Source organism: Manacus candei, unplaced genomic scaffold, assembly GCF_025592945.1.
Source record: "Manacus candei isolate 608988 ecotype Guabito, Panama unplaced genomic scaffold, ASM2559294v1 h1tg000008l, whole genome shotgun sequence".
Taxonomy (NCBI): Eukaryota; Metazoa; Chordata; class Aves; order Passeriformes; family Pipridae; genus Manacus; species Manacus candei.
Window position 1 is genome coordinate 21,012,814 of NW_026138056.1, and position 24,715 is coordinate 21,037,528.

Sequence of the window (24,715 nt, forward strand, 5' to 3'; positions counted from 1 at the left end):
GGGAACACTGGAGGTGGGAAGTGTGGTTTTGGACAGCATTGAAACCTTGAATCCATTGACTAGATATTTGGGTCATATTTCATTAAATGTGGGCAGAAGACGGAGAGGGATTCCTTAAACTCAACTCCTTAAACACAACACTAAGAAATACAAGTTTTTATAGGCCCAAGGAGCAATGTACCAATTGCTGCTCTGCTAAGCCCAAAATAAACAGATGACCTCATGGTGGGCTGCTTACTGTACATTTTCTATGCGTTTATTGCAATGCATACTGCCAAGGGGTATCTCCAAAGGAAGTACACATTTCTGCAGTACACCCAGTTATGAACACAGTAAGTGCTCAGCAGTATTTGCTCCCCCTCACTCAGCTCACATGGTGTGTAGGTTTGTACTATGGTTACTGTTGCCCCTAATATACACATAAATGACTCAGAGAGTTCGAAACTCATTATTCAGCAGCAGCTCTGCCCATAACCCTTGACAAGGTGGACTAAGGATGCCTTCTGACACTGCATTTACCATTGCCTGGGGATGACTTTGTGATTGATGATTGACCTGCTCCAAGGGAGTAACCTCCCCTTTGTGAACCCTCAGTCTGCATCTTCATTGTGCCGCAGCCTGGAGCTTGCCATCTGTGCCTCTGGGGTTCTTCCACTCACAGAGGTCTCTGCATAAACCTGCCTACTCATGCTAGTACAGCAGACCTCACTAATAGCTATGGTGATAAAAGCTACTGCCCCCCATATAACTGACTTCGTCCTTCAGATCTTGGTGTTTTGTAGCAATTAGAAGTTATGAGCTTAACTACCTAGTTTAGAGTGTCACTCCCTTATCTTCTCTGTCAGGTAAGTCATGTGTGGCCCAGCATTGCAATCCCCATGCTGTGCAGTGAGCCTAGAACATGCAGAGTAGGTCCCAGACTGCCATCCTCAGCAATGTAAAGAACAAATGGAACTGTCATAATTCACAGGAGAACAAAGGCTGATAATTTTCTGCCTGAACTGAACACTCCTTTCAAAGTTCCATGACCCACCAAGTAGAAAATAATCCAGACAATTCAGCTTATTGTTATATTCCTTAGTTCCAAACTGTCCTTTATTTCAGTAAGGTTCCTAGTAATGCAAATGTCATTCAGCTTTATTCAGATAAACCATGTTAAGTGTATATGTTTGGCAGAGGAGTGCTCCTTTCTGCCAAAAAAATAAATCTGAATTTGTATATTACTCTTTATGAACAATGTTTTTCTTAGCTTTATAGAATGCACCTCCCCTCTACAGAAAGGATGGTTACTGACAGAAGAAATGATATGGAATAGAATTAAATCTAATATTCAAAATAATAATGAGTATTTCTACATACTAGCATTCATACCAAGCTTAAAATCAGCACTACTTGGATCATAGATGACTATTTAATGCAATGGCAAAGTAACTATAAAATCAATTATAACTACCATTTAAAAATAATTAACAGTGAGAATTGGAAGATTTAATGTGTTTTCTTCTTTTAATGTGCAGCCCCATTCACAGAATTTCACTGGACCATGTGGACAGACCAACTGCCACAGCCGTCTATCAAGGCTGAATTAGATGAAGACAAACAATACAGGCTTTGTGGTTCAACTGAAGCAGCAGCCTCAGAAAGTTTCCATTTCTCATCTGCGGGCACTGTGGGAGCATTGTCTTCCCCCTCTCTGAAAAGAGAATGGAACAATTATGTTACTGACATTCCTCCACAGTGGGTCTGAAAGACTGTTTATGTCCAGCCAGGGAGACAGGGAAAACTAAAAGCTGGGATTTCATGACAGCAGGTGGGAGCAGTTTCAGGGTATATACTTTCGTGACATAATGGTCCTGATTCTTCTCTTTCAGAGTAAAGCCAGTGCTGGAAGATTTACTAGCAATGGAGGAAATAGTAGTAAAAATGCAAAGTTAAATGCAACGGTAAAATTTTTAATTCAAACCAAAGTTCTACAATTGACTTACTGAATCAATCTGGTAATTGATTCTAACGTGGTGTGAATGGCAGTAAACTAGAAAGAAAAATACAGCAGTCACAGAGAATTTTTTACCATTTACTATTTTAGAGGCCCTACCAAGTGAAGTGCTGAGTACCCAGCTCTTATGGGAGTCAGGTGGGCTCAGGAGACAGAAAGCAATCACCCAATTTGTTCTAATAGCAATAATATTCTTACTCATTAGCAGCAGAGATTAATCGATACTCAATTTCATGCAAACACATATTCATGTGCTCTGGCATAACCTTAAGAAATCAGCTGCTCAGGTTGCCCTAATGCTCTCAGTTCAGAGGCAGTGCCAAACCATTTCATTCTGTTATACTAATAATCTCCTTTTTTTTTTTCCTGAGGTTATTTTAGTTCTAACTATAACTCAGTTCATACACACAAACAATCTGTAAGTCCTTGGGTGCAAATGATCACCTGGGGCTACAAGGAAGAGTCAACACATTTTAAAGAGTTCCCACTCTTTTACTTAAAGAGGAAGGGAGAGTAGAGGCTGCCAGCCACCATCAACACTGCTAAGTCAATCTTGCCTACAAAGAGACAATCTGTGTCATGATTTGCATGTGCTCCCTGGTTGTCATTCAAGATCTCCCCAAAAAAGTCGTCTGGCAGCAACATCATTTAATGGTCCACTTGAAGAACTTTCTACAAGCTGCCTTCTAAGGGAGGCTGTAAGTCCTTCACACAGCAGCTGGTTTTAGCCATGGTTACACTCTACATAATAGCACAGAGGATTCTCAGTCCTTCCTGGGGTTTGATATGATGGCATAACATAAAAAAACCCAAATTATAAAAACAAGTTATTCTTCATCTCTGAAAAACTCTTGGAATGTTTTTCAGTGGGATGCTGATACAATGAACCAACCCACTCACTGAAGTGAACAGAAGGCTTCCATTTGCAAGGTCAGCAGGTACTGGATCAGTGACTAAGACCGAAAAATCTGAGCGAGAAAGCTTGAAAGAAGCCAATACCTTTGTGTTCTTAAGGTTCCATACAGGCAAACTAATGCTGTGACACAATGACACTTTCTCAATCTCAATTAGTGCTAAACTAATTAAGAAAACTGTTTTATACACTGCAGTGAGTAGTATCTCGCTTCTTTCTTGGATAATCCCTAGTGTGATGTAAGGGTGATTGAGTATCTAATTACTCCTTAATTGAATGCACATTTTGTACATTTTTAGCTAGTTCAAGCTTAATGCTTTTAGTCCAAAAGTCAAAGCCAGTGAAATTAAGTTGAACTGGGATTGGGGCAGCTATTGTATTAATGGATTACTTTTGGAAAGGAGCCTAATTACAAGCCAGTCCAAAGATTTCAGATACGTTCAGTATAGAAATACTTAATATATTGTCTGACAAAAGACTGATTCTATACATTGGTAGTGTTGTTATTCATGTTTACCATTTATTCTTGTTTCACAGTAATTTTTCTACCATGCTAAATAAATAGCACTGTTCCATAATATATATGGTCAAGTGACACACTACTCAGGCTAAAGGTTTATGTAGATATGAAGATATCTGCTCCTCTTACTCTGTTGAAAAGTTTTTGGAAATGCAATATTTGAGCTACAATTGTACAAATGAGCATGTGTATTATAGTCAGAAAATTGCCTAGAAGCCTTGCTTGTTTATAAATTATATTTCTGCCCCTGAAATTTCCTTTTCTTGGGTTGAATACTACATATATTGAGTCCCACTGCTTCCGGTGAAGTCCTCTACAGATAAGAAAACCATTACCAAAGAAAACCTTTCAGGATCAGTGCCATGAAGTGTAAATACCTGCAAAGTCTGAGAACTGTTATCACAATACCCGTGGTTAAAAAAAAATAAAAAATTTAACAAGGTCAATCTAAACTCAGAAATCAATGTCAGAACATAAAAAATAATTATGTTTCCAAGAAGATTTATATCTAATTCTTTCATATAATAATTTAAAGTACCTATATTCCTCACAGAGGAAATTTTCTTGTACAAAACTAGGAAAAATGCAACACTATAAATTTTATCTCAGAAACAAGGAGTAGAAGCAGGAGCAAAGATAAAGCCAAGCAGGTATATTTTTAAGAACCAAAGGTCCCAATGTTCCTACAGCAATAGAAAGAACTTATTTAAAAGAGAAGATATAAGAAAACTTCAGTGAAAAGGATTATTTTTCAAAGTCTTCCGAAAGTGTTGAGAAAGTGCAAATAAAGAGACTATGGAGAACTTAAATATCACGGCCACAATAATATGCCTTTCCATCTGATAAGGAGGAAGTAAGATGCCCCACTGCAGTAGCCTTAGGTCAAGATCACTACACAAGATCAAAAACCTTACTCTGCTACTTAAAAGTAGTCAATCTGCTTTTTGGAGATCTATTCCACCTATTTTGTCTAACCATATTCCTTATCATAATTGTTCACACAATGTCTCTATTTTGTTTCCTTACAAAAGGATCTTGCCTTCTACTCCTTAACACTATGACAAATCAAAAAGTATAAGAGTTTAAAAAAATCAAAAGAAATGGGTGGCAAACCCCATTTGGTACTGACTAAACATTGCCATTACCCTATACCTTCCTAAAAACAGCACCTGCTAGTACAGTCAGGCATGGATTCAGAGTGTCTTAGAAAAGAGGACTGACTACTTCTGAAATCTTATCATTCCTGAAATGCTTTGCATTTCTTCCAAGAAAAGGTCACAATTTATTGAGTCTACATCAAGTTCTGTGGGCGTTTAACTACATCTATCTAACTAAAATGTACCTTTGTCTTGAGCTCTGGAGATGCATTAATAAAATCTTTTAAATTAAAGTTTTTCTCTGTAGCACTGCTCTGTCATAAACGCTGGTGTTAGTCCTGAAATATTGCTAACAACAGTCACTGCTGGCATTCTCTTCCTTGAGTGGCAATTATCACTTGCAAAAAACATTTTCAGTAACCTAAATAACTTGGTAGTTTATCTTTGCTATTTATTTTCAAAACATGGTTGTCCGCTTAGCAAGAGTTTGTTTGCATACTGCTCATTGCATTGTCTTCATCCATATGAAATAATGAGATAAAACTTCCAATAAGAGTAAGGACGTCTGCCTACCTGGATCTTCAGTTTCAATGTAGGAGTAATGTTCTGCTTAAAACTCCCTGTGTGATTTCATACAGGTAAAACATAGTGAACTCCCAGTGCCAAAGACGTATTACATTACTGACAGAGGAAAGCATATTGCAGGCTTTCTTCTCTGACTTGGTCGTACATATGTACCTTGACACTCTTCTAATATCCTTGACATTCCATTTCACATGCACTAATCTCTTTCTCTAGAAATGGATGAAGCTTTATCAAAGATGATTTAAGCTTCCTACTATTTTGCCTCACCACTAATTCAAAGCTTTTTTTACCATATGTGAAAATAACATACCATAGTTTCAGTGTGTGCTCAGACTCTAACTTGTGTGTTTTGGCTGCCAATAAGCATGTCATGAGGGTGTTTTTTATGACAGGCAGTCCTGGCTACATTATCAGTTCCCAAGTAGCAGTCTACAAACCAAACGTGGTTTATGGTAAGCAGCTGGAAATTATATTCTCACAACTCATTTTGCAAAAAGCTGATGAAACAGTGAATTGTGAATAGCAACGAATATGTGATGCTCATAGAGACCCACAGGTCGCAAAGTTTGGGAGCCTTTGTCAGCATGAATTTTCTAAAGCATAAGCAGAGATCTGACTCCTAGGCTACCTTATAACATTTTGGCTTTGAAAAGGAAGGACAGTAATATCTTTCTTCTTTGCTTCTTCTTTACATGCTTAGGGATTTTGACCATTTTCCATTCCTCCACAATTTGTGTATTTCTAACAAGAGCTCAGTAAGGAACTGAACAACGACAATTCCAATATGATACTAACTCTGGAAACACTACAACTCAGAATGGTTTTGTTCCTCATTTAGGGTTTGATCATTCCCTATACTGATGCTCTGGCCTGAACACAGCATAAATACGAACTACACCAGTGACTAGTCTATGACTCTTGGCTGCCTCTGGCTACCAAGTCTGTACATTCTGGCCCCTGTGTCAGAGGTATGTCACACAAGTAACAAAAGTTTTTTCTACTCACTAATTTGAATCATAGCAGTGGAGAAAAAAATTATGTTGACATCACAGGGTTCACTTACAATCTCAGTACACATCCTATTCCCTGCTATTACAATGAAGTAGTGGAAAACAACCTGAAAAGGCAGCATCTTCAAGCCATTCCTGGAGCTTTTGGTTGCCTCAATGCTCCAAAACTTTTGGTTTGTTTCCAGTAGGTCTCTAGAGGATTAAGGTCCGTAGCTCACAAGTCAAAGGCGTTTGGCCCTCTGACCTAGAGTCACGCACTCAAGCATAAACACATTCTCAAGTACTCTGAAGTGGCAGTGGAGGTTGGGCACTATACATAAGATCTTAAACACAGAAGAACAATTATTAGTTTTGTTGATAACATGAAGTTCAGTTTCTTTCAAAGACTGAAACTTAACAATTAAACCAACCACCTTTCAAGCACAAACTCTAAACTCATGAAGACAAACAATGACCGATAAAGAGTCACTCACTGAGAATCAGCATAAATACTCACATTTCATCGAATCTAGGAAATTAGTGTTTGCATTTCTAAAGAACTACTGTTGATAATCTTTGTGTTCAGTTGTTTTGGGGTTTTTTTTAAACAGGAAAAAGATAAGAACAGTCATAATAACCTAATGATGCATGGCTGCTGAAAGCTCACTCCAGCTCTGGATCTACACAATAGGAAAGGATAAAATCCCCAAGTGTTAGAACTTCTGCAGAGTAACTTCTTTGCGAACTTCACAAACTGCAAATGCTACTAGTAAACTGAGAGTAAAGACACGTAGATAGGTAATGTAAATGCCCACTAAAATATAAAGTTCACTGAGATCTGCTTAAACAAAGAAATGCAGACCCTAGCATTGCATCACGCTTTCCATTTCTCAGAGGCACGGGGCAGCTCCACAACTCCTGTGTTTGAATGTCCCTTCATATTCTACAGTGTTACCATACAGTTTGCAATTCCAGAGAGGGGAGTGCACCACTACCTTTTTAGTACTAGCTCGTTCCCACTGGCAACACTGATCCCACTTCAACATCCTCTGGAAAGGGCAACACAGTTCTGTTGCCACAAGAGCTGCTTAGCATCTTCAAAAGCAAGTAATTTGCACTATCCGCTCACTAAATGTATCGGTTACAGTCATCACATTTCCCTCTCTCCTTGCTGTGAAACTACTGTTATGCTAATTTCTGCTTGTCTGTTCATCTCATTATCATCCAGAAAGTTTCCGGGAGAATTGGGCATGCAGTCTCTGTTCCTCCCACTCTAAATTACTCCTTCCTGTTCCTCAGGCCTAGCACAATCTTGCTATTTTAATGATGTCTTTTTTTTCTTATAATCTTGAATGTACAACTAGGAAAATGATAATTAAGAATGTTTTTAATCTGAATTAATTTCTGCTATCATAATTTACAGGATATTGGATAAACTTGCAATCTGAGGTCTACCAAATATGAATGCGCATGTATGAATGTATATATAAAAACTGATGCTTTTTCAGATGTTTCTGACTCAGTCATGAACAAAAATGTTCAGGAGAACTGGAGTAATATATAGAATTAGACTGAATAGGTATAAGCCATCATCACACTTGGAGAATAATTCTTTATCTATGAATATAAAATAAATTGTGTCTGAGATAAAGACTTCTGAGACAACACACTGGAGATCAAATTGTTATTTATTAATTATGCTCAGTGGAAACCAAATTAAAGTTTATCACTTTTTTAAAAAAGTATTCTTTAAGTATTATTTTAGCAAATTATTTTTTAGAAAAAGCTCTTACTGTCTTCTATTGAAAGGATCTCATGCATTTCAATGACTTCTGTAGCAGGAACTTATTTGATCTCCTCTTAGTAAATAGGAGCAATACCACTTATCTACTCTATGCACGGAATCATGCATATACACTCTGATTCATAAATGAATGAAGACATGTAAGCATGCCAACCTGAGTTCAGTATCATTACAAATTCAAGTTGATATTCAAGTGTTTGAAATCAGGCATATTGCTCATTCACAGATAAAGCTGTTCCACTGAGGTAAAAGAGGAGAAAGGCATGTCTATCAATCAGTTACATGTAAACTAAAAAGGATTAAAGAGGGGATGAAACATCCACTGGAAACCACAGATGACACCATTTTCAGTGAAGAACGCCCTACTAGAAAAGTACTTATCCATTTGGAAAGGTGGTAAGCCCCAAAATAACAGTCTGCTGGAAAACTCACAATTCACATATTGAGAAACAGTCAGACAGGCATCAAATCATAAAAAAAAAAAATAACCTCTGATGAAATGGAAGATTTAAGGGTTTTCTTATTTCATTTTTAGAAGTGGTAGTATTTGTTGTCCCCATTGTTAAGCTTTGCTGTATAAGAATTATAAATCTTTTTTCCAAGATCATCTGAAAATGTCAAGAAATATCTTGGTGCCCATAGCAAGGGCTCTGAGTCAAGGAGGAAGTATGAAAAAAATTAGTGTTAACACTGAGGAAGTCACAATGTTATCCTTCCTCTTTTATTTCAGAAAAGGATCTGGGAGCCCTGGCAAACAAGTTCTACGTGTGTCAGTAACGCAACCAGGCAACAATGAAGGCCAACAGCCTCCTGGGCTGCACCAGGAGAAGCATTGCCAGCAGGGGGAGGGAAATGATCCTTCACTTCTACTCAGCACTGACAGAACATCTGGAGCAAAGGGTCCAGTTCAAAAGAAACATGGACATACTGGAGACCAGCAATGGGTCACAAAGACGATTAAGCAATTGGAATACCTGTCATAAAAGGACAGCTGAGAACTGGGACTGTCTAGCCCAGAAAAGATGTTTCAGCAGGGATTTTATCAGCCTATATAAATACTTTGAGAACAAGACTCTTCAACTGCATCCAGTAAAAGGAGAAATCCAATAGGTACAAACTGAAATACTGGAAATTTCTTTAAGATTAAGAACCTTTTCCCCTGCAGGAGTGGTCAAACACAGGGACAAGTTGCTTAAAGAGATTGAGTTTTCTTCCTCATGATATTCAACACCTAGCTGCACACAGCCCTAACAGCCCACTGTAGTTAACACTGCTTTGAGCAGAGGATCAAACCAGTAGATCTCTGGAGGCACCTTCCAATCACATCTATTCTGTTATTCTGGAAAAAACTTTCTGTTATTCTTGAAAAACTATTCTGTTAATGTTCTTCACTGTCTGAACGCAAATCTGTACTGAGATTTCCCTCCGAACTCCTTTAACACCTGACTGGTTCTTTCACTACTGGACATTATGTTAAAAGGTTAGAAATTTAAAAAATTACTTTTTCAAAAGAAACTTATGTGAAAACTGTGACAACTGCAGGAGAGGACAGATGTAAAGGCCATATAATTGGACGTAAATGGGATGCATTTCAAAAACACCCACACAACAGAGTCCAAAAACTCATTAACTCCAGGCTATAGGAAAGAGATCTGTTTTTAGCAACAAAGCAGAGCCAAAAGAGGCCAATCAGATAGCAGCAAACTTATTCTAAAGCTGATTGGGTTAAAGAGAGCAGAGAAGCTACAAAGTTCTGTTTTGTCCTCCTGAAGGCTCCTTTTAGAGCCTGGACAAACTTTTTTTTAGTACTGGAAAGGAGTATTTTGATATCTGAGTTTTCCCATGATGCAGGAATATTAATAAAAAAAAAAATCAGTTCTTTCCCTGAGATTGCACACCATGATATTCCATGTTTGTGTCAACTCTGCCTCTAATTCAACCAACTAGAACAATTTACATCAAAGACCAACATATGCCATTTGATCATAAGCCACAAAGGGTTCAGTTTTGTCAAGGTTTAAATCAAGACTGAAGAGCAGATGTTCTGAAGCTTTGGGAGCATGGTGTGTGTAGAGCCTGCATTCTGATTCAGCCAAAACTAATTAGACCTTTCAAACAACCTCTTTCTCCTCCTGTGTATATAACACTTCTGGAAACATTTGTCTCCTCCTTTCCCTGACAGAGTGACAAGGTCATGGCAAACCAATGTTCCTCAAGGTTCTTCAAGTGAGTGTACCACACTGGTTTGAAATAAAAAAAAAACATTGAAAACTTCACTGATAGGTGCTCCCGCAGCCTTGGCAGAGGGACATTGTGTCATAAAAGAAGCCCACCAGTGTGTTTGTAATTATAATATTCAAGACATATCAGAGGTTTAAAATATAAGGTAATCTTCTCTTTGAAAGGAAAAAATGTTCCTCTTGAATCATGAGGTAGATGCTGTCTTGCAAACTATTACTTCCCCATCTGCTACTGAGTCTTCATAGCAATACTCAGCTGATGTCAGCAGTCCCAGCTTAAGGGACTTCCTTCATTCCTATGAAGGAAGGTGTCTTCTCTGAGGGTGTCTGAGGTCTCTGTGAGGAGCTACTGTTCCTCAACACCTTGCTCCTGGAGAGGTGTGAAGAAATTACTACAAAGTAAGTAGGGTTGTTTTCTTCCCTTTCTGCCTCTTTGTATAGAATAAAGGTGAACAATGCCATGCGATTTCTTTTTACACTTCATTTTTTCAGCTCTCCAAACACAACAGCAAGGATATATAATGAAACATTGATTGATTCAGTGCTATTCGTACTGATGTACCCAAAACTAAGAAGACCTGGCCAAATGAATTTTGGATAAATAATTCAATCAGGTGTAGAGAGATAAGCATCATTTCTTCTGTGAGTTACACAATGCCAGGAGTCACAGTTCTTCCTCAGTGCTTGAGAGTCCACAATTAGCATAGCCCTAGAGTGAGGACTGTTATTTTATATTAAAAATTCCATCATTTGTGAATTAAAGCTGCAGATTATTTTGTGAAGCACAGCCAAGATAAATCTTATTATATAGAACAAATCTTTATAAGTATTGACAAATGTAATAAAATTTCAAACATGAAAGCAAAAGGGAAATTTTTACATTTCAATTCCAGCATTGTAAAAGAAAGTCTTTCATGCTTAAAATTCAAACTCAGTGTGTCAAGTAATTTCACCGTTACAGACTTGAATTACCTGCACTGGCCTGAGGGCATTATTCACTCTCTGAGAAAAATTGTACTTTAATATTGCTATGATTTTCCCAAGTAATTTTTATGCAGAAGCTGGGATGAATTTGAAACATCCATTTCAAGATTAAAGTGACAACATTTGGTGACTGCAGAGAACCATGTAATTGAGAATTGGGCTTAGGGATGTGCTCAAAATTAAATATGGGAATGAGAAAATATTTTTTAAAAAGTATCAAGATTTTGCTTTATTTGTTTAACTTCTAGGATGCAGATATTAAATAAGGTTATAAAATACAAATAAACACTTACTGCAAAAATGTTTAGATGCATACACTATACTGAATACTTACACTGCATGGAAAGACCATGAAATTGTTGGTCACTGTCCTAGTTCATTTAATAATTTCTATCCTATGCAGAAGGGAAGATAATTTTCCCATTTGGTTTTAATGGATCCATTTTTTGGAAGCACAGAATTATCAATCTCTTTTACAGATTATCTTCTGTCTGATTATTTATTAACTTCACATCAAGTTGGGACCCAGAGAATGCTCTGAAGAGGCTTAACTCCAAAACAGAGCATGTGAACCAAGTTGCACCATTGACCTAGAAAGGGCAAGAATTTAATGTACAAATACATGTCCTTACCCAGAAGTGTTTATCAATAAGCTTTCAGTAGCAAGCTTCCAAGTGAAACTCTGGATGAACTGATTATTTTGTAACTTTGAAGAAATGTGCAGTTAGAAAATCTGATGCTTTTACATAATGGATTCCAACAGTAAACAGGGTAATGGGGAGTACCCAATATTTTGATCATTTAAAAAAAGTTTATTGTAGACAGTAGATGAAAAATTTTACTATGCTAAAAAGCAGTATGACTTGACAAAGGAAGCAATAGAACAGATTCATTCTTTTCTTGAAGACATCCCAGATTTGCTGTCTTACTATTTTTATCAAGGTGGGACCATTTTATTTCAAAATCAACCATAAATGCTGGTGCCTTGACTTACTACTTTCAAGGCAACTATTCGTCTTAGAATCACAGAATCGTTTAGTTTAGAAAAGATCTCTAAGATCATGTCCAACCATCAGCCCAGCATTGCGAGGTCCACCACTAAACCATGTCCCTCAGTGTCACATCTACATGACTTTTAAATGCCTTCAGGGATGGTGACTCAAACACTTCCCTGGGCTTTAACTCTCTATGAATCTCATTGCCAGGTTTTTCATTATAGTAAAACATTGATTAACTGAGTATAATGAGGTTTAGGAGTAACTGTTGAGCATTGAGAGAATTTATTTTGTAACTGATAGAGGCTGGGGGAACATGACATGGGAGCTTTTCATAACTGAAGCAGGGTTAATGTAGGTTCACATGCATATTAGCTCTTATGTCATCCTTAAATTATTGCTCTGTGAGCCAATGAAGGATGAAAAGAAGCAGCAACTACTCTGATGAATGAAATAAGAAAAATTAGCCATAAGAGAAGTTAATTAGTTTCCTCTTGTATCTTCACTAGAGTTGCCCAAGATTCAGTCTTGGGGAAAAAACAGCATTGTAAAGCAGGGAGAAGAGAATTTTTTTTTTTAAACAGAAAGAAAAAAGGAAGAAAAGAAAAAAAAAAAAGAAAAAGCCTCCTTCCAGAATTAAAGGCCTCCTTCCAGACCTACTACCCTGTTTTTTAAGAGATAAGACTGGGAAGATCCACCAATGACTAGTCTTCTAAAAACACAGTAAGAAATCAACCAGTAAACCTCAGTAACTGGGGAATTATACCCCATAACCTAAGCATACTGTGCTCTTCCTACCTGCAGCAGGAGAAATTTAAAGCCACAAGAAGTAATTGTGACATAACTGTGTGTGGTGACTCACTGCCTACTGAAGTCAATACAAATATTTCAGTACATTAAATCACTTATTAGAGTCCAGCTACTAAAGAACCTAATAGTAACCTGTGCTGGTTCGGACTGGGATAGAGTTAATAGTCTTCACAGCAGCCAGTATAGGGCTCTGTTTTGCATTTGTATTGATAACACCGGGATGTTTTAGTTACTGCTGAGCAGGGCTTTCACAGCATCAAGGCCTTTTCTGCTTCTCATCCCACCCACCAGCAAGCAGGCTGGGAGTGCACAAGGAGTTGGGAGGAGACACAGCTGGGACAGCTGTACCATGTGGAAACATGCTCAGCACGTAGATATAGGGGAAGAAGAAAGAAGGGAGGGACATTTGGAGCAATAGCGTTTGTTTTCCCAAGTTACCATAACTTGTGATGGAACCTGGTTCCTGGAGACAGCTGAATATCTGCCTGACTATGGGAAGTGGTGAATGAATTCCTTGTTTTGTTTTGCTTGCATGTATGGCTTTTGCTTTACCTACTGAACTGTCAACCCACAAGTTCTCTCACTTTTATCCTCCTTATTTTCTTCCCCATCCCAACAATGGAGAGTGAGCAAGGAGCTTGTGGGGCTTGATTGTGAGCTGGGGTTAAACCATGACATAACCAAACTATTATACCACAGGATAAAATAGAACATTACACTGTCAAAATTTACAGTTGTGACAATGTATCATAACATTACTTAAAATTAATTCAACAAGTTTTCTCCTTTTCCTAAATCTCCTCTATGAAAATTGTTTCAGATTTTCGATTTTTCCACTAAGTTTTTACTTACCTGACTAAAGATTTACTATTGTTGTTCTTACTCTTCTGCTACTGAAATGCGGCCCTGATAATTCTATCACTAAGTGGCTGAGTTGGTCTGAAGTTATCTCCCAGGATTCCATCAGAGCCCTCTAAAAGTTCAGCACCTTTAACATGTGTCCTCAGTCTTCGAAATTCTTCTATCTGAAAGACATAAAACCAGACATGAAGCTGAGACACATTCTTCACTATGGGACTAATGATCAAAATCAGCCTTGTCCAGTCCATTCTGCAGCTTTGAAAATGGGAGCGTTACCATATATTAGGGTCGATATACATTAATAACATTTAAAAATAGTTGTCAGCACTTCTTTTAGGATCTATGACTTTCTTAGCCATTGCAGGTTACATCCTATGAATCAACCTTACAGTTCTGCATTGAGAGTAATCATTCTGGTGTTCTTCAAATAAGTGCATTTCAGGAATAACTTGGTTGACTACAAATTGTTTTGTAATTCTCCTAGTGATTTGTTTACTACCTGAAACTGTTGTTGCCTTCTAAACTAGAAGAATTCTGAACAGATTCTTAGCTTTAGAGGATGTCTGTTGACATTCCGTGTGGAAAAATATAGGTTTTGCAATCAAAACAAAATACTGCTTCAAAAGATCTGTAGATGTAGGTACTTAGAAAGTCAAATACAGTAAAAAATAAATATAAAGTATTTCAACTGAGCCAAAACAAATATGTTTCTGGCTTACAGAATCTTTTTAGATTTTTCTAAGTGTAATCTCGTGTAGGGTAGAACACGAGTAGCTTCCATCTCCATCCCTGGTATCAGCATCAAGCGCTGCATGATAAAGAACTGAGAAAACAATGCATATCACAGCAATATTACAATTTATTCTTCAACAGTGCTGTCTTTCAGAGTCTGGTATTTTAAGTAAGTAGTTACAACTACTATAACAATTGGGTTTGCTTTAACATATTCACAAGCTGTCTTAGCTGGATACAGCAAATGTACCTGATGGCTGACTCCCCTAACCTCAGCCTCTGTACTTTTATTGACCCTTTGATGTCTCACTATGCAGTTCAGCTCTAACTGAGAAAGTAAAGTGGAGCTTGCAGTACATAATCATTTAAACATATAAGATATTACAGAGATAATTTCTCCATGAAAAACATTCTATGAAGGAAAATGTAAGTGTGATTCCAGAATTAAATTAAATTAGGTACTAAACCACAGGTAATGGCATTTTTATTCTTATCCTGCCTGCAGAGAATACATTCTTACTGCAGCCTGGAAGACAACTGCCTTCATTGTTGTTTTCCACTCTACAGCAGAATTGATATAGACTTATTTACTTGATTTAGAGGCTAGCTCTGCTCTGCTTCATTTTCCTCAAAAAACAGTGTGCTTGGGAATCAACACTCAGCTTCTGGCAGCTGAGATATAAGGTAACAGCTTAGACTGCAAAGACAAAAAGGAGAATGAACTGTAAATCTCCTTGAAAATGCTTTTCGAGGCAGAATTCTGTTTTGGAAGATTCTTGTTGTTGCTTTTTACTTAAAGAAAGCTGAAAACAAACCCACTACGGGCTTGGAATTGAAAAAGTCTTCAGGACTCAAGTGCTGGTAATCACTGAATGGATTTTTGTAAAGGTAGCCTCTTTAACCATCTGAATCAAGTCTGGAAAGTCTGAGATAATTGCAGTTTAGGAAGGAGCATTTTACAAAAACGCGGCTTTTGTTTGATCTGTTGAGAATGAGATACTTCAAACAAGCACAGATGAAGGAGAGGGAAGAGCAGACTCTCTGCAAAGCTGGCATTTGTGAGCTGTCTCCTACTGTAACTACAAATGTTCCATCTCAGTCCCCACAGTGAAATCTTTCTCCAGGAGGTACTTCTCACAACATAGCTTCCAGTTTCTTCAGTTAGGAAAGTAGAACTGACCTGATCTCCACGCCTGCTCTTTAGTCTTTAGGGAAGTCAGAAATTCTAGCCCTACTCCAAGGGGGAATTGCTTCTGAGATGCCCAGTCTCCTTGTTTAGTTCTTCATTCCATGTTTCAGACTGCCATGACTGAGACCCTCTATACACATGGTGGTTTGCTTCACTTACGAGGAGTGGTTCTGTCAGAAATGGACACTAGCGTGCTGACTTTACTTTTCCTATTAAATTTCCATGTGACAAGGCAATCTGTGTGCCCTACTCGTCCTGCTTTACCACATATGGAACCACTTACCATTTCCTCCCAACACCTCTTAAGTCAATGTTCTGAAGTACACCCTGTCGGACTGCCAATGAAACAGGTGTTTTAGAGGCACATGGCTAAGCACCCTTGGATATTCATGTACTTTTACATGCCCAGAAGACACTAAGGATGACCTAGGCCTGTTCACACTGAAATTCAGGATCAAGTTCTAACCAGTGAAGAGGCAAATCCACAATGTTAACAGTTGCATTTCTACTTAGTAAAAGCATTTAGTTTATATTTTGTAGAATGTTTTTACCACTTCCTGTATTCAAATCCTGAACACTGCATTCTTCTGTCTCACTTGTATGCTTACTGAAGAACAGAACACACAAAATAAAGAATTTGCATGTTTTCTACAAACATTTCTTCTATATGAGGTGTAAAAGTATTATCCTTTTACATGACTCCGTGACACCTCCGAAGAACATGAGCCTGCTTCCTTCCCATTGCACAGAATGTCATGAACCTCTGAGTGCTTTATTTCACAGACTACATAAATTTTGCACAATTCCCACTCCAGCTCCATATGCTAGTTACTATTTCTGTGCTTTAGGAGGTCTTGATTCTGAATGAGGTAGACAAAAGGACTAGAGACCTCGCCATTCAATACAAAACCAGTTAACTCTGACAATGAATATGGCAGAATGACAGCTCCTTGTTGCATCATTATTTAAAATCTCTACACTGAGTGGCTTAGACAATGTATTTGTTCTGGGCTTCAGTGAACCGCAAAGCACATTATTCACTAAAGTTCCATTTTTTTTTTAAATATAGAGAAACGGAGTATGAGCAAGTTTTTTTTCAATAATTTCCTTCCCTTTACTGGCCTGATAGGAAGGAGTTTTCTATTTTCTCCCACTGCATTTCAGGGGTGTACATGCATGGGCGAGGTATCTCACAAAAATAGTCAAATCAGTTCTTTCTGGGCTGGGCTGTATATTTCAATGTGAGACAAGTGAGGATGATAAAAGTCACAAAAGAAGGACAGGCATATGCAAAAAGGCTACTGCAGGGTGCAGCTTTCCATACAAGCTCCTTTACACTGAGGTCAATAATAAAACTCCAAGAACCAAATTTGCAAGCCCTTATTCTCCAAGGCAGAAGAGTTGCCTGCCCATTTTATCCAGATCTCCCAGAATGACCCATGAAGGAAAAATGCTTTCTGATAGAATTGAGGACTCACATCAAAGAAAATTACTTCCAGTGAGGAAAAAGCATTGTATTCCAGGAAAGCACACCTGGATGCTGCAGTCCTGGCTTGCTATTTTGCTATTCATATAACCTATTATGCCTTTGACAAAATTGTTGTTTCTCCTTTGTTTCAAAATAAGAAAATGTGAAAATATATAGATGTGATGATGTACTATAATTGCAATTTTATTCATTTTTTTTTCCCTTTATGACCCATGGTTTGTTAAGCTAATCAATATTGTTATGTTAATTACAGAAAATGAGAATGGGAATGAGTATCTTGTCTCCAACATATGAATTAATTTCATCAGAGGAAGGAAATAAAATCTTTTCTGTACTAGATTGTTATTCTTTATTTACTTGTTATTGACACTCAGAACCTGATTATTTTATGGCCTGAAAAATGAAAATAGAAAGCCTTGAATTTGTCTCTTACCAGCTATAACCACAGATGGTACTAGTATTTATATAAATCACTTGAAGTTTCATAAGCTGCGTTCATTAGTATCCCACAGAAGAAAGTTCTACAAGTTAATGACAAATGTAAAAATAATGTGTTTAAATCCATTAGAAATGTATTTGCACTGAAATATATGCTTTAATAGTACAAGATGGCTTAATAAAATTAAATGCCTTTACCAGTTTTCCATGGATGAATCAAAATGGTATATCCTATATACATCCTCTTATTTTCCATAGGCAAAAGCCCTTGCATTTCTAATTTCTGCTGCACAACCTGCTCTAGATGAACCTGCTTTAGCAGGGTATTTGGACTAGATGATCTCCAGAGGTCCATTCCAACCCCAATTATTCTGTGATTCTGCGATTAAGTGAAATCTCTCATAGGCACTCATGTCCACATGCACAAAAGAGGTCAGATATTTCATTGCAGTGAAAATGCTAATTACAATTTAAAATCTTGGATTTTTAGGCTATAGCAAAATATTCTGGCCCACCAAAATCTTATTTTGGATATCCTAGAGACCTTGCAGTACCTTTCAAACTTTGAATCCCAGAATCACCACCTCTCACTTGTCCCCATATTTATTTTTAATTGACGTCTGAAAGCACTACCTGATGCAAGTTAATTTTTTATCCCACCCTGGCAAAAATTCTTCATGTTCTTAATAATTGTCTTTCCTGCACAACCTTACCTTTAATGTTGCAATCATAACTACTAGTGGGGAGTTTTTTTCTGATTGATGCTTATCTATGACAAATACAAAGCATCGTGGATCATATTGGCATAAGTCTGCTCCAATCAATCACTCTACTCCAGTGCCACATCTTACCTGCATACTGCATCAGTGGGAAGGAAAAACTCCTCCATGACTTGTGTGCCCTTTGTCACTGCAATATTCTTGCTGGATTTGGTTTATACCTATCAAAGTAACGCAGCAACACAAACCAGGTACCCCTCACCTAACAAAGGTCAAGACTGTGAATCATAATCTTTTCTCCAGGCACTATGGGTCACTCTTTTCCCGAGGTACAACATTTTTTTCAGGAGTTTTATCCCCTTTGCACCATATTCTAACACGTTGTTTTATTGTGGTAAATTAATACATAGTAATACTAACTCAAGTTACATTTCTCTAATTAATTCCTTGCTGTCTCCCATCACATGTGGATGGCCTGAACTGTGCCCTCCTCTGTGCACTGACTGGATTAAAAAGAAATAGAGACTACAGAATCTACAACTAGCAATATCATACTATGTCTCAGTGTAACAGCTGTGGACTTTGTACCTCTGATTAAGTCCTCTTATTTATCCATATCATACCTGAACAATTAGCTCCCAAGTTACAAAATACACACTCTCTTTAAAAGTTATTCTGAATCTAATAATGCCAACAGAATGCTACTACCTACTCAGTAGTAAGCAGCCACAAGATTTACCTCTTCATAAACAAATAAATAACAGATTTATGATGGGATACATTTAAGTTGTAGCTACCATACAAATAGCTTATTGGGAGCTATTGCTTTTATCCTATGATCAGACCCAGAATTCAATTTCCATATGAAAATAAACACTGCCAATTTCAAACTGTTAAAGTTTGTAAAATATTGTGCTGGCATCACTAGCAAAATTTTAGATTATTAAAGTTGAAATAATTTAAATCTGAATTTATCACCTTTTATACTTTTTTTCCCTTCTGTTTGCACATGTTTCAGGACAGGCGATGAAAATAAATGTATTCAGCTTCAGGGATTCTAGAGAGTTTCACTTAAATTAAACCCACAGTCCTCCAGCTGGGATTCACAGACTGTGGGAGTATATTCATCAGGAGTTTTAATTGTTTTTACCAGGATTATTTGTAGACAGATTTGAAATATTTTCTGTAGAAAGGCTCACGAGTGTAAGATATAATGTAAGAAAAAAAAAAACCAAACACTTTAAAATATATATGTGTGAAATCAAATTTAAATAGGTAGTTTCCATTTGACATTTATTATAAAAATGAATATAAAAAGAGTAAGGTAAATTAAATATAGTTCAATGCAATATAGCTAGCCAGTACTATGTTAACATTTTTCATTCTCCAGGACATTGTGTCTCCCTATGCTTTTTTGTTCCTTTAACATCAAAAAGCAGTGATATTTGAAAGCTTACAATTACGAAGAATTGAATTTCTTTTGCCAATTGACTTCTTTCTTCTTCTTGCGCTTAAATAAAGAATTATTTTAAATGCAGATGATAAATGATAACAAGGTTTTTCATCTCTGACCTTTGCGTTGCTTTCAGTGACTCAAAAGGTTTAACCTTTACTTGAAAAGCCATGTACTGATCTAATGGGATCTTTAAGGAGAACAGATATAACGTTCTGATATATATATATTTGCACGCTATAACCTTTAGCTCATAACCATATTCCAAGGTCACTTTAAGCACAGCCGTTACCTGCACTTGGGACACAGTCAAAGGGTAGCGAAATAGTATCCAGGTGACACCTTCACTGCAGGGTGGAATGGTTAGAGAGCCCTCATACACCCAGTAGTCACGCAGCAGAGGATCTGAAATTAAAACAAAGACAGAATTTTAATGAAATTGAAGTTAATTGTGTCTTTCAATTATGATCGCTTATGATAGCCATGGGCCTGCTCAAATGATGAAGTTAGTATGCAGTAAGCTAAGGTGTGAATTTATAACCTGTCAAGCACTGTCCACTGCTTTCTCATATGAATGTATATAAGCTTGTTGTCATTATATTACAGTAACTTTCCACTGCAGACAAGTATTTTAAATATGAAAATGACACCTTAGAGATGTGAAAAATAACATGTGCACAACTCTTTAAACTAACACAGCAAATAAGTAATATTGTGAGAAAGAACTCCTGTTAATGTCAGAACCTTCAATAGCCATCCAATTTTGAAGGCAGAGGGGTTGGAGTGATGGAATTTTAACTGACTTTTACATTTAGGGTACATCTCAAGGATGAATTTATTTCATTTTGTAGAAAAAAGTCAGTGAAAATTCAGCTCAAGAAAAACTTTACAGTTTGCAATTCTGGTGACATATTTTTTGAGATGCACTAGTGCCTTCTAGCTTTGGAAAAGTGAGTTTAATTTTACGGGGAAGGGGGAATCATGGTTTATTTTAGAATTTTTAAAGTTTATAAATTTATTTATAGTTTTATAAATAACTATTAGAATAAACAGTTGTCTGTGAAGGAAATGTACAATATTTTGTCCAAGCAGAGTTTTGACTCTACATACAACGCATATGCTTTTAACTATTTTAATTGCTTTAATTATTTTAATTTTAATTTCTCATGGATTCCAATCACGCTGCACTTCATAAGGCTTTCCTTTGCTGCTGTAGCCCAAACAGCCTAAGAAGTATGGAGAGGAAACTGCCTGACTGTAAAAGAGGGGACAAGAAACAAACCTAGAGAGTAACTGGAGACAAAGGGTGATTAATCATGGCATGGAGAGCTAAGGGGAAGATAGAATGGGAGACGGGAAACATAAACTTGCTTGGTTGAACTAACCTGTTTTTTCACTATTAGGTCAGAGGAATATCAGTGGAATTAAATCTTGCTAATGAAGCCTGTGATTGTCAGTGAATGGATTTTGTTTTATTGGTGTAATTTTCTTTCTCAGTTAGGGAATTACACAGCAAATCCACTGACAGCAAGTTGCATTATCAAACACTCAAAAGTTAAGAACTGCAAGAATTAATTCAGCCCATCCTGTGCATGCATTGTGACACTGTCTTGTTACATGATCATGTATGTCTTTTCTGGAGAATCTGTCATCATTTACTTCCAAAGATGGGTGATTTTGTTTTAAAAAGCATCTAGTAACACTTGGATTTCTCTGTACAGTATTCTCTACTCGGTCTTCTTCTCCCATGCTCTTCAAATCCTGCATGTTAGAAGGACCATATTTTCTCATTTTTCATATTTCTAGTGCACTCATTTCTTCAGTGCCTGAGTGCTTAAGTGAATTAATTTATCCTTCCACATCTCTGTGTGGTGAGGAAGGACGTATTACCCCCACACTTTAAAGTTGGGGAACTGAGGCACAGAGAAGTTAAGGTCAAATGCATCTATTCATTTGAGGTGTTCAATATGACATGCTTAGAACCTGATTTCTCTGAGTAGTTAATTTTCTATAGCACTTAATACAGTCAGAGCACTGCTCCCATTGACTCCTCTTGGAGGTGTAAGCACTCAGCACTTCTGCAAATCAGACCCCATGATCTCAAGTCGGGCACCTAGAAAATGAGGAACACATAGTTAGAGATGACCTGTGGAAATTTTGGGTTATGTGACTTGATCAACATCAAATAGGAACTGTGAGGCAGGGGTCCTGTAAAAATAAATTCTGGTCATGCACTTAGGTGATGTTTTACAATGTATATGTGTGAAGAGGCACAGGCAGCCTTAATTCCTGCAATTCCTAATTGCTGAGCACTTCACTTTGCAACATAGACACTATTGTTTTGATATAATTAATATATTTTAATGTAGTCCTGGGTTATTTTGAAAAATTAAAGATCTTGCCACTATAACACAGAATTTATCTCAGATGGATTCCTCAATTTTTAGAAACATTTGTTTTTAGAAATGCATTTTTTTAAGTCACATTTCTCACTGATATTCTTTAACCGTTAGTTATATGAGTTTGAATTTGCCTCCCTTTGTCACTACTTCTTCTATGCTATGCAACTCTCACTGCATTACGCCATTGTCTTTTGACACTGCCAAAAAAATACCTTGTTACGTGGGTAGCCTTACACTTCCTATTTTATGCCCAAGTAGAGAAAGGAGTTCATACTGCTGCCTCTCTAGGTGGGATGATAAATCCTCAAGAAAACTAGCCACAGTGTTGCCAGCAGTACAGACTATCATGTGAGTATTATATCTCACTCACATGACAAAGGTATATATTTACAGTAAATTCTGATGGACTTCATCCCTATCCCTGTTAGCACCACTAGGTGCAAAATGCATTACCACCTTATAGGACACACTCTCAGGCTTGCAACTTAGGCTAAGCTTTAGCTCAAGATTGTCTCAGCCTCTCCAGTTAGCTAGTAATCCACACATGCAAAGTAAACAAAGGCACCTACCTGGTAATAAAGAGTTGGGATTAAAACAGGGTATTGTTTTGGACTTTCCCTGAAAAAATGAATACAAATCAATCTCATCTCTAGTTATTTATTAAAATGATGATGAATGGAGAGGTAAAACACTTTCTGTGTTCTTACAACATTAAGCCCTGCACTCCTGTGCAAAGCAACTTCATTAAGAGCTCCCATTTAATTATCATTGCATTTGTCCTTGCAGCTACACAAACACATATTTTTATTCTATTTTATATTTTATTTCTAAGGTTATCTCAGGAATTTGTTAACTTTCTGTTTTTAGTACCTGGGTTTCTTCCAGGCCCCAGCCTTGAAATTCTCTATACAAAATTCAGGGGTTCCATACAAATGAATTAAAAAAACTTTTTCTTAACTAATGTGGATAACATTTAATAAAGTAAAGCAGGTTCCACATATTTAATGCAAAAAAATTTTATGTATACCAAAGTATGTTTGATGCTGACCCTCTAAAAATCATCATTATAACACACTTCACACAATGAAGGCTGTCCTCTCAGTAATGAAACTACAGAGTTCCATACACTTCAACATCCACTGAAGTGAATGGCTAATCTCTTCAGACCAAAGAAAAACATGTCATCAATACATCTCAAAATTCTTTTAAAATCAAAGGTATGTATGATTACTTCTGTTACAGATCATGAAGCAGAGAGATGAAAGTAACTTGCCCAAGGTCATTTAAGATAGCAACATTCTGGATATCTTCTCAGTCCTGCTAGGATTAGCATCTCTCCTTCAGGATCCCCACACATAATCCACCTGACAAGTCAGCATTGTGTTCTTGTTGATTGCCCACTGCAATTTAATATGGGTCCTCATTTCATCTATTCTTTTCCTCTACAAATTAAAACCAGATAAGTTTTGAGATACTGCTCCTGGCATTCACTAAGCAAGTTGCGGTGCTTGCATTCACGCTGACTCCATTATAATCACTGAAAAGGTAGGATTTGCAATCAGTTATTGGTATAGGTCAAACTTTATGGACACCCAAATAGAAATTAACTAGTAAGATAATGTAGTTAATGTAAAATGCTGAGCTTTTCACACAGGCCACCAAATGATGGCTCTCATGTGGTTTCACTACATGAAATCTTTCTCTTGGTTTCATATAGACCCTTTGCTCACTTTCTCTCTGGTCAGTGAAAGAAGCTTTTCTTCAGACAATGTCTTACCTTGTACTGGATGTCCTGGAGAATTTCGGTTACAGCCTTTAGGCCTACATGCTCTTTTCCTATCTGAAATACAGCAAGTGAAGATGAGTTTCAGTCTCTTGCTATTTCAGAAACTGTGAGGCAAAACAGAGGTCAACCAGACCAGTAAGTTCTATAGTTGTTTTTAGATAGGCTACACAAACTTCTGTTAACCAAATACACTGATACACGGCAACTTCAAACAATTAAATCATTACAAAACCACCGGTCAAAAGTAAACAAGGTTTAAATACTTTAAAGCAGAGACAGAAACTCACAGAAAAAGAGTCACAGTTGAGTCCACTAAGTCTTGACTAACCCTGTTTTGCAGCATACACTCTATGTGGAGTCAAAATCATGCAGTATTATGACATATAAATGCCAAGGATACAGTTTGTCCTTACCAGTTTTTGTCAGAAAAGTATACAGAAAGGAACAGAGTGAACAAGCATGACAGACATTTTTTGAATTTGTTCCCACAGCACTGCAAATCTGGCCCAAGGTATCTATGAAGCTCGGGGGAGTTTTTTCCTGCCTTCAGAGCACAGAATGGCAGATTCCCTCCCTCATGACATCTCTGGGATCCTGCCAGTGAAAGCTGGGCTCCCAGCAGGCTGCAGCACTGCCTTTACCAAACACCTTTAAGGCACAGAAGATGGGGCTCTTAAAAGAAACACATTGTTGAAATAAGAGATTCTAATTTT

The 24,715-nt window shown here is 37.3% G+C and overlaps 1 protein-coding gene across 1 annotated transcript in view; it reads right to left on the bottom strand.

The window, feature by feature from the left end:
- Positions 1-1,062: 1,062 nt before the first annotated feature.
- Positions 1,063-24,715, bottom strand: part of CA8 (carbonic anhydrase 8) — a 47,372-nt gene continuing 23,719 nt past the window's right edge. The window contains exons 5-9 of the mRNA XM_051772262.1: positions 23,994-24,056; positions 22,786-22,834; positions 20,107-20,219; positions 13,786-13,958; positions 1,063-1,693 (exon numbers count right to left, since the gene is read on the bottom strand). Of these exons, the coding sequence (XP_051628222.1) occupies positions 13,824-13,958; positions 20,107-20,219; positions 22,786-22,834; positions 23,994-24,056 (360 nt within the window). The 3' untranslated portion in view covers positions 1,063-1,693; positions 13,786-13,823. The remainder of the gene's footprint in view (positions 1,694-13,785; positions 13,959-20,106; positions 20,220-22,785; positions 22,835-23,993; positions 24,057-24,715) is intronic.